The 11,249-nt window shown below is 37.3% G+C and overlaps 1 protein-coding gene across 2 annotated transcripts in view; it reads left to right on the top strand.

The window, feature by feature from the left end:
- The first annotated feature begins 333 nt into the window (after window positions 1-333).
- Window positions 334-11,249, top strand: part of LOC149797040 (rho guanine nucleotide exchange factor 17-like) — a 236,502-nt gene continuing 225,586 nt past the window's right edge. For both annotated transcript variants that reach the window (XM_089961705.1, XM_089961704.1), the window contains exons 1-2: window positions 334-451; window positions 7,441-9,762. In XM_089961705.1, the coding sequence (XP_089817831.1) occupies window positions 7,600-9,762 (2,163 nt within the window). In that variant the 5' untranslated portion in view covers window positions 334-451; window positions 7,441-7,599. The remainder of the gene's footprint in view (window positions 452-7,440; window positions 9,763-11,249) is intronic.

The raw sequence follows: 11,249 nt of genomic DNA, 5'->3' as shown, positions 1-11,249 counted from the left end.
TGCATTCCAAACAACTTGTAAGTTAAGGCCATGTCTTGTGCATTTAAAATGTATGCACTTCTGTACAGTAACATTGTAAGTTACATTTAACGTGGCAGGGTTTTAAATATTGGAACGCAAATGACAATATCATATGATTTATACCATCGCGAAATATTTTAGAAAAATTTCATCTCTACATTGGCCACGACAGGCATGAATGGTTTATTAATTTGGCGAAGCCATCCATTATCTCCTCACATGCAATCATGCGCACAGTTCTTATTTCGTACCTATCTTTGATGCTATGTGAGAAAACTCGGAAACAGACTATAGTACGCTTTCGCTGCAGTAGAAAACTCAACATGGCCGACAGCAGTGCAAACTCTGCGAAAGGTGAGAAAAGTTTTCTGTCTGCAGACAAGTGGTTTACAGGACAGCCATTTTAAAGTAGACAGTGGCAAATATAGACGTAAGTGAAAGTGATAAGATGTTCATGAATATCTGTTAAGTTTATTCTTCTTTCTTTCAAACTTTTCAACTCGTCTCAGATTCTCCTATTTTGGTGAGGGGCTCTTTTGGGGTGTGCAGCATCCATTTATATTGATGATACATAATGCTTAACCAGGCTCAGCCATACATAACGAATGCAAAGCGGTTACATTTACAGAGAAAGTAAGTAATATAAATACATGATAATCATGGTACTACATTTTGATTTAGGGAGATTTTAGCTACCAGTAACTGTTGACAATACTGGTACCCCTCCGTGATCTTTCTGTTTACTGATTGTGATTACACCTGAAAAATCTAGTATTGCCTATTTGTTTAATATTGAAGTAATTAAGTCTACTATGTGTTAATTGCGTACGTCTTATTTTACGAAGATACTTGAAGCATTTAATCTATAATATTCATGCAGAATGTTGAAAGAAGGAGGGGTTTGTTAGGGGTAATTTCATCACATTCTCAGCTGCACCTAATGTTGTGGTATGTAATCAAGCTTGCACCTGTCGGTTATGAAAATATTTTTATCAATCGAATCGTAAAAACTGATTACGTGCAGTTTACAGGACTCACCATAAATTAATTTGATATGATAGGACTTATAAGCTTGACTGTAAATATAAAGTTTACATAAAAAATTACTGTAAGAACTAGCTTCAATGTCATATCCTCAATGCATATGTATATGTAATGTCCATTTTCATTAGTAAAAGTCGTACAGTTTGTTTGCTAGTAATTCCAGATAATTTCTTGCCTTTTATATAACTATATAGATTGAAAAAGTTGTTTGAGATAAGGTATTATGAAAATATGGAACTGTTTGAAATGTATCATTGACATTTGGTCATGACCTAAAAGCAGCTTGCTCGTAAATGAGAAACTGAAATGGGGGAAATATTATTTTCCAGAGCTATTTCTAATATCTTAAGAAAAATCTTTTGGTACTATTGGTAAATTTTGGGTGAAAAAAAATGGGTCCAAAAAATTAGGTTTATTCCTCTTTATTTTGTAGTGCTATTACAACGTACCGATTATTTGGTATCATTGTAGAGCTATATCTGTCTGCTTTTTTGTAATACCACCCACTTTGGTGTATCTTAAATGACCTTGATGCTGCAGAGCTCGGAAGTAGGGTACAGCCTCATCACGCCTACAGACGGGATTGGGGCTGAATGAGTTAAACACAGGTATTGTATTGAGTTTTAAACTCAACACATCCTCTTTCCTCCTTTCGTACCACTCTTATAACAATGGTTAGTGTTAGGACTGGTTGGCCTAGTGTCAGGATAATGTGACTGGGTGGGACAAGATGCTGGCACTATGCCCCAGTGCTAGACATCACTATAAACTGCCACACTGCAGACATTGTAGCGATATGGCTGAAATTCTTTTAAAGCTATGTTAAAAATCCAAATCATACATACACATACACACTCTCCTCCTCTTCCATTCTCCTTCATTCCCATCCATTTTTCCTACCCACTTGCTGGCACAAGGACCTAGAAAGGGTCTAGTGACTCACTGGTTGCTGGACTCTTGAGGAACAGGCATAAGTATGAAATCTACCACAGCCTAGGTTGAGTACTGAAATGTATCCTTGGGCAGTGCACTTTAGTCTAACTGCATTGGCACAAAATGACCTACCTGTGTTGCTGTGTTGTAAAACACCAAACATCTTTTACCCAACCATATCAGGTATGCGGCTACATGTACCTTGGGATAATATACCAGTAGTTGTAACCTATTTTTTGTGGTTCCAGGTTGTAAATTACACTTTGTTTAAAAATACCCCAATGTTATTAATATTTTTCAGACTAGAAAAAAGTTGTCAGTTTTTGAAAAATAAATTGTTTCATATATAAATTTGGATATTTTTGATTACTTTCAGATGTCAAACTGATGAACTAGGAAGTACTATGAGCGGTCAATACAAAATAATCATATGACAAAATAGTCTGGAATGTACCAGATGTACAAATTTCAGGAAATCAGTGTTTGCTCAGAAAAAAGATTTTTAGAAAATTTGATGGATTTAAAAGGGTGGGTTTTATTAACAGAAAAAACAATAGTTTTTACTAATCATTTTAGGTTGACTAAATTTACCACAGTAAAAAGCCAAATACAGAGTCTTTGTATAGGGTCAATTTTAGAGTGGTAGTTGTTGTAAGTGTTGTTGCTTGCATACTGATGTCTGCATCTCATCCTACACTATGTGGGCTGCAATGTTGCTTCCACATAGATGTCTGTAACTCCTACACTATGTGGGATGTGTTACTTGCATGCTGATGTTCGTAACTCATCCTACACTATGTGTGGGATATAATGTTGCTTCCATGCTGATGTCTGTAACTTCTACAGTGTGGGATGTGTTGTTGCTTGCATACTGATATTAGTGAATCTTCATATACTATATGGGGTGTAATGTTGCTTGCATACTGATATCTGTAAATCTCCATATACTGTAAGGGGTGTAATGTTGCTTGCATACTGATTTCTGTAAATCTTCATATACTGTATTGGGTGTAATGTTACTTGCATACTGATATCTGTAACTCTTGCATTCAGCGTTTCCCTTTTGCCATCATTTGTGCTTCACAGATCCCCAAATTTTTAATTTGACCCCCCAGTTTTGATACCAAAGTTTGCTGTTTACTCAGTCTACCTCCAGTTTTGACACCAAGGAGATTTTTGACTCTCTGTCTTTTACCCCTAGGGGATGCACTGCTTGCATACTGATGTCTATTTTCTACACTATGTGGAATGTCAGGTGGTTTGGTTTGTAGAAGTGTTAGAATTTGATCCACCCCTTTCAGGGGGTGGGGAGATTAGGCAAAAAGATGGAAAGCAGGGCATATGGTTAGTGGAAACTTACCATCAAGAAAAAGTCAGTGGAAATTTTGTTTTTAATGTTTTGAGGTAGATTTATTGATTTTGTTTGTTTACTTTCTTGCTTTATTTTAACTTTTTTTCTGTTTTATTTTTAATTTAGCACTCTCCAGATTGAAATAACAAACTATAAACTGGGATGAAATAATGAAATTACATCTCAGTTATGAAGGGTATTGTACCCATTTCAATATTTCCATCATCTGAAACTGTTGTAGACTGATTCACTGCCTGCAGTTTGGAACTTTTGCCAGGTAGAGATTACAATTTTAGGTCTACTGGTCAAAGACCAGAAGAACTTATAAGATGGCTTTTTTGTCCATTCTCCATCTGTCCATTAGCACAAGGTTATTATAGCTACACCTTTTTAACTACTTGGAGGATTGCCATGAAACTTTGCATGCACATTCATCCCGTGGTCTGGTTGGTCCTAAATGAAAATGGTCTACACAGTAGTCATCTTGAAAATGTGGTTATCGCTATTTTTCCTGAATCGATGTCTATATCAACATGGAAGTTTCACTGAAAATTTTAAATGATGATATAGTTGGTCCTAAGTGAAAATGGAGCCAATCTGACACCCACTATGGCCATCATGGCTGCCATGTTGAAAATCTTGTTATTTCTATTCCTCCAGATTGGATGGTCTTTTCTACCTTATCTTTTCACTAAAATACTTCTTATGATGTATAGTTGGTTGCGAATGTGAATGGTCCAATCCGATCATGGTCGCCACAGTGGTGAACTTGAAATTCTTGTTATAGCTACTCCTTCTGAATAGATGGTTGTATAAACTTAAGGTTTTCAATAAAGACTTCTTATGATATTTAGTTGATCCTAAATGAAAATGGTGTCACTATGATGTCCAATATGGCTGACACATCAGCTGTCTTAAAAATCTTGTTATTGTTATTACCACTACTTCTGAATGGATGGTCATATCAACATGAGGTTTTTATTTAAAAAAAACTTCTTATGATGTCTAGTTGGTTTGACATGAAAATGCTGCCGATCTGATGTCCAGTATGGCCACCACAACAGCCATCTTGAAGCAACATGGGGTTTAACTAACAAAAACATCTTATGATGTCAAGTTGGTTTGAAATGAAAATGGTGCTGATCTGATGTCCAGTATGGCCACCACAGCAGCCATCTTGAAGCAACATGGGGTTTAACTAACAAAAACTTCTTATGATGTCAGGTTGGTTTGAAATGAAAATGGTGCTGATCTGATGTCCAATATAGCCACCACAGCAGCTATCTTAAAGATCTTGTTATGGCAACTCCTCCTGAACAGAAAGTCATATTGACTTGAGGTTGTCAGAAAAAGACTCATTCTCATGTCTAGTTGGTCTTAAATAGAAATGGTGTCAAATTTCAGGATGTGCTTATTTAAGGTTCTTATTGTTGTAGGGTTTAACACCATTTTTCAGCACAAGATAGACTATACATGGCAGCCAGTATAAATGGTGGAGGAAGAACCTGTGAAACCCCAGAAAGAACCACTGACCCACGAGAAGCTACTGGCAAGCTTTCTTACATATCCAAATTGTCCGATTCCAAGACTCAAACCCACACAGACAAAGATGAGATGACAGTAATCCATAACGGTGAATGCTTTAGACCACTTGGCCAAATGGGACCACCTTATGTAAGGTATCCCATGTCTTAGTGGTTAGAGTACAGTTGGATTTATTACTGGTTATTGGTAGGTCTTGTGTATTAAGGAAAAAATGCAGCAGAAGTCCTTCCCTGACATACAGCAATTATGCATTCCTTATTCTTAAGTAATTGTCTAAAAACCAAATTTGATGTTTTTTCACCTTGATATATTGATAATTGTTTGCGACATGCATCACATTGTTATTATAGAGTGTGCTTGCAATTGCTTCTCAATAAAGATTTAACAGTTAAATGTCTTACTGTAATATAAGAATAGGCAGGTAATTTCCCAATGTTTACCTTATGCACAGGTGAGTTAATTCACCGGGTGTGCTACACACACCATAAACAACAGGTGAGTTCACATGTGAAAAATATAACATTTTCATTCATGGTTTTGCCATGGCAGTCATCTTGAAAATATTATTGTAACTCTTCCAGAATAGGAAGCACTGTTGATTGAAGGGTTTTATTAAAAGAAATGTTATGTAAGAATTTTTTTTTGTAGCTATTCCTTTTTAAGGGAAGGTCATTTTCACTCAGTTTCATCAGAAAAGTTCATATTCTGTCTGCTTGGTTCTAAATGAAAATAACTAAACCTTTTTCACATACCTATATTGGTTAAGTCCAAACCCATGCAGATAGAGGTGAGATGGCAGTAATCATTACAGGCGAGCACTTCAGACCACTGAGCCACATGAGACCCTTCACAGCAATACTTCTTATTGGTACTAACGTAAAATAGTGCCTATTACTTCCAGCATGACCACCATCACAGCCATTTTGAAAATCTTTTTGTCACTACTACTCCTGAATGGATGGTTATATCAAGATTGAATTTTCTCTAAAAGACTTCTTATGATGACTAGTTCATCTCTAAATAGAATGGTACTAATCTGATGTCCAACATGGCTGCCACAGCATTGATCTTAAAAATCATGTAGATATTGCTTCTTTTACATGAATGATCATATCAACATTGTTTTTTTTACTGATATACTTATTATGATGTCTAGTTGGTTCCAAATGTCCAATATGTAATCACTGTTCCTGAATGGATGCCCATATCAACCTGTGTTTTCACAAAAGACTTATTATGGTGATGGCTTGGTTTTCCTAAATTAAAATGGTGCCAATGTATCATCCAATATGGCCATCATTTTGAAAATCTGTTTATTACAACTCCTCAATAATGGATGGTCACATCAGCATTGTGTTTCCATTAAAAAACGTCTTGTGCAGTCTAATGAAAATGATGCTGATCTGGCATCAGTTTTGGCCACCATCACGGCTATCTTGAAAATCTTGTTATTGTTACTTTTCTTACAAGGATGGTCATATCTACATGGGGTTTCACTGAAAGACTTATTATGAAGTCTGGTTGGGCCTAAATGAAAATGGTGCTGATTTGGTATCTAATATGGCCACCACAGAAGTTTCTTATGATGTTAAGTTGGTCCTGAATGAAAATGGTGCAGATCTGATGTTTAACATGACCACCAGTGGCCATCTTGAATATCTTGTTACTGTTACTCCTTTTGAATGAATTATCACATCAGCATGGGGTTTTCGCAGAAAGACTTATGATGTCTAATTGGTCCTAATAATAATAATACTGATCTCATGTCCAATATGGCCACCACAGCAGCTATCTTGAAAATATTGATAACGCTACTCCTTCTGAATGGATGTTCGCCACTCCTGAATGGATGTTCGTATCAGCCTGAGGTTTTCACTAAAGACTTTTTATGCTGTCTTAAAATTTATGTTACTCCACCTGAATGAATGATCATTATGTAATGGATTTTCACCAGAAGACTTTTAATGATGCTTATTTTGTCCTAAATGAAATTTGTGCCAATATGACAGCCAATATATCTACCACAGCAGTTAATTTGAAATCTTGTTATTGCTGAAGAATATCAGGGATGGTTTCAACAGTTAAAAGGAAGAAATGGTTTTATCTTGAATTCATGGACATTCCTTTTGCCCAGCAATCTGAAATAATATCAGATCTCCACTGATTACCTGAAGATCTGACAATGACTGCTTATGGGTCAAGTGACCTTTGAATTAGCGGCTAAAGCCAATTAGCAGCTTTCATAAATCTGAAATTAATCAGATCATTCAGCACACATTGATGCTCTTTAGCCCTGCTGCTCATTATCCCAAACATTAAGATATGAGGCTTCATCTGATTGGCTGATAAAATTGGCAATTATAGTAATATCATAGGTCATATAGGACAGTGGAGATTTGATTTAAATCAGATTGTTTGCCAGTAGAGCATTAGTCCCTTCTATGGGCTCATGTTGTTGATAAATCTTAAATAAATGAAAAGTATACAAGACTACAAGTATAACATTTAGTATGACATATATTCATATGTTTTATTTCATTTTGCAGGTTTAGGCATGGAAACAAATAACTTTAAGATGTATTGAGTCAACTAGAAACTAGCACATCATCTTTACTTTGGAGAACTGACAGACTTTATAGTGTATTCTTCTGATCAGAGTTTGAAAACAATTGCTGCATCATGATGCGCTTATAGTACAAGACTGCATGCCAAGAGGCCAAAAGCCCAATGTCTGCAGTCAGTTGACAGGGTACAGCATGGAACAAAGACCTGTCAGTGAAGCAGACAACTCAAATGGTGCAAAGGGCAAAGCAAAAGTATCGCCAAGGATTACACGCCCAAAGTTGCCATTTCTTCCAAATAAACCAGCTGGCCATATTCACAGAGCAAAAACTGACCCAGGGGAAGCAGCAGAGATAAAATCCTTAGTAGAAGAAATAAAAAAGCTTAAAGAGGGAACTGTGTTTGATAAAAATCCCCTACGCACAAAATTAGTGAAACCTCAAACAATTGGCAAAGCACGTTCCACACATACATCACCAAGGACATCTCCGCCCCTTGGGTCACCCAATTCAGGGACAAGAAGTTCAAGTTTAAATCGTAATCGCAGTCGAAGTCTGAAGCTTTTGACTGATAAGTTAAAGAGTGGGAGAGGTCAAGGAGCTGGGCCAAGACTTAGGAGAGATAATTCTTTTGAGAAGTCTTATAGCACTGATGATTCTCAAGGAGATGCAGGTGTAGCAGAAAAGGCACTAGAAGTACTAAATCGAGACGTGTCAAACTTAGAGACTGAAAATGGAGGTGGCAAACAAACCCCATCAGGAGCAGAAGAGCAAGAGATGGTTATCATTGGGGAGTCTATTCCTGAAAATGAAAAGGGGGAGGAAGAGGAGGAGGTGGAGCAAGAGGAGAAGAAGAAAGAAAGACCACCTCTAAACTCTGGTGGAGAGGATCTTACAGGACAGGCTGATGTATATTTGAAAGTGCCAGGTTTTACTCGGGGGTCTCCAGGTAGTTTAGAGGATGAAGGTATTGGGGTTAGTGAATCTGAAAGTGGGCTTCCTCCACCACCACCACCTCCACCACCACCAGTATCAAGCTCCTTCACTAGCACATTACATCCAATAGATATGAACTCAGAGTTCCTACGTCTGCGACAAATGGCTCCAAAAAGAAGGCCAGGATATGCTGGAATAACATTGCCTAGTAAGAGTCCCACATTTCAGAAATATTCTCAGGGAGACGAAAAACAAGAAGAACAGCCACAAGGACGGCGTCTGAATAGATTTGAAGTTGGTGCTTTGGGTGGTGGTCAACGCAAAACTGGGGGTATGAGGTTTGTCACACATCCTACTCAGTCCAAAATAACATTCCCAGAAAATGGTCCCATGGACACAAATGGGTTTGGGTCTTTCAGGTCCCCTAGTACAGAGAGTCCTCCTCCACTGCCAGGGGAGCTAGAGGACAAACCCAGCCAGTCGTCCCTTGCAGATAGTCAGATAGATCCTAATGAGATGCTAGATAAAGAGACATATAGTGAAATTGTTGAAAGTGTAGTTGCAGAGGGTTCTGGGAGTGATGGTGACAAACAAGAAAAAAGAAATAATGGAAAATCGGTGAAACAAAAATCCAAAAGTGATCCTAGTGGCAATAGAAGCCATGATTTCAATCTTCATGAAGTAATAAATTCATCGCAGAGTCATAGTTTTCCTCTCCTGTCTCATGAAGACAAGTTGAAGGAAGACATGGAGGACAAGGATGTGGACCTGCAGGTGGTGGAGGAGCTGGATCAGTCCCAGATTCAGTCTGATCTATCACAGCAGCAGACATCTACCACCTCCTTTTCAGAAGACCCGCTGTCTCCACACAGCGAACTTTCAGATGCTTTTGAGGATTCTTGCAGTGATGTTATTGAAATGTCTGATATTCAAAGGCAGGGATCAGTTTCTATGATCGGGGAAGAGGAGGGTGTTAGGGAGGGTGAAGAGGGAGCAATCCCCATGCATTATTACAGTGATGCCTCCACATCCACCACCCCCTCAACTCAGTCCCCATCTGGCACATTGGAACGACCACAGTTGCTTCTCAGTGTTCCATTGCCCAAACGACCAATTGCACGGAGTGTTAGTTCTGCAAGTGTTTTACAGCGTGAAAGAAATCATTCAGGCGGAATGAATATTGATAAGGATGTAGTGATTCGGAAACACAGTATTACTGGATTAGATGATACTTCAAGTGATAGTTTCAAGACTGGTGAATTATCTCCCATTAGAGGTGCTGATGGTATGCTTGCTGCAAGCATGCCAGCAGTTTGGAATATGGAACGCTGTGCGTCAGAATCACCAGAACGAGACAGTTCATTTGTGAAGGTAATATTTCTTTCTTTCTCATATGACATATAGCCTGTTACTGAATTATCAAAGCCATCAGATCAGGGTAAAGGAGCTCTCTAAATAAATTTTCTAAAGATGGACGCCCATCAGACTTCAGTTTCATGTTTCCAATGAAGCAGCAAATCCATGGAGATCATTCTTCTACATGTATATATTAATTAGGGCTGCCAAATTCCATTGGCAACCAAAGAATTTCTCTTTTGAAATATCTCAAATCAAAATTAGAGAGTTTTGGTTGCCTGAATTTTTCTTTGATTCCGTTCATATCCATGATATATATTGCATGGTTTGAATTGTAATATTGCCCTTTTCCTGACAGGAAGTCATCTGATCATAAAAAAAGTTGTCTGCTTTTTATGTGTATTTTAGGCATAATACATGTATTTGAATTTTCAAATGGCTTGTGTGTGGTCGAAAGTTTACAAGTGATGGGACAGTTCCTCTGTTTTCATAGCAATGAATTTATTCCTTCCTTACTTAGAATGTGTTTTTTGACTAGCTGCATGGATACAGGAAGTTGACAGTGTCTGCAGTCAGGTGACAGGTTATAGACTGATTCACATATTTTGTGCTTGTAATTCTATAATTCTGCTGAGTAAGCATAAAAGATGGAACTTAATCAAGTTTTGATTCCCAAGGTATGCTTGGAATTAACACAGTCTTGCATATAAAGCAAAGATACTTTCTGGATGATCAATCTGATGAACCCAGCATCAGATGAATGATTTTTTTAAAAAAAATTCCAAAACATTCTATTTCATGGTTTTTGCTGAAAAGAGAATATAGTTTTTATGTAGTGTTCAATATTCTAGTTTGTTGACTTTTGTTTGATTGGTAAATACGCAGCACAAGATTCCCATTCCTCAGAATGCAACAAAATTGTGGGAAAGTAAATATATGTAAAGGTACCACATGATTAGAAAATCACTTTTGTTCCATTAACACCTGCAGGTAACACAGAAATATTATAATGTAGCCTGAATTGATCAAGAAACGGTTGCATTTATTTGTTACTGATCCCTGGTCTCATTAAGAGCTCATTCTAAATTTTTTCAAATTTTTTTAAAATAAAGAACATCAGAGCAACAACAACTACTACTACTGCATGTACTTCTACTACCAAAAACTCAGCAAGAATAAAATTATTTCACAAGGTTTGATTTATGCTATGAACAAGACTTGTAATAATAATTTTGAATTGGCTATAACAGGACATTACAAAATTGCAACGAAATCAACAGGAGAGGTGAAGGATAGGTGGTTCTGTGTTTAAAAATCATCCCGGACTAGAGACTGGAGACCTGAGAACTAAGGACACTTAATGCTAATTGTTGTTGTAATCCATGGAATCTTATCCAGGATCATAATTCTTTTGCAGTAACATGAACATGATGTATACAGTTGCACACAAGTTACCATGAACATACATAGTAGTGGGTGACAGTGACTTTGTTTTAACATAT

Source organism: Sinohyriopsis cumingii, chromosome 6 (assembly GCF_028554795.1).
Source record: "Sinohyriopsis cumingii isolate HCF-2022 chromosome 6, ASM2855479v2, whole genome shotgun sequence".
Taxonomy (NCBI): domain Eukaryota; kingdom Metazoa; phylum Mollusca; class Bivalvia; order Unionida; family Unionidae; genus Sinohyriopsis; species Sinohyriopsis cumingii.
Note: the sequence above shows the minus strand (reverse complement) of the source record. Positions and strands in the feature narration are given on the sequence as shown.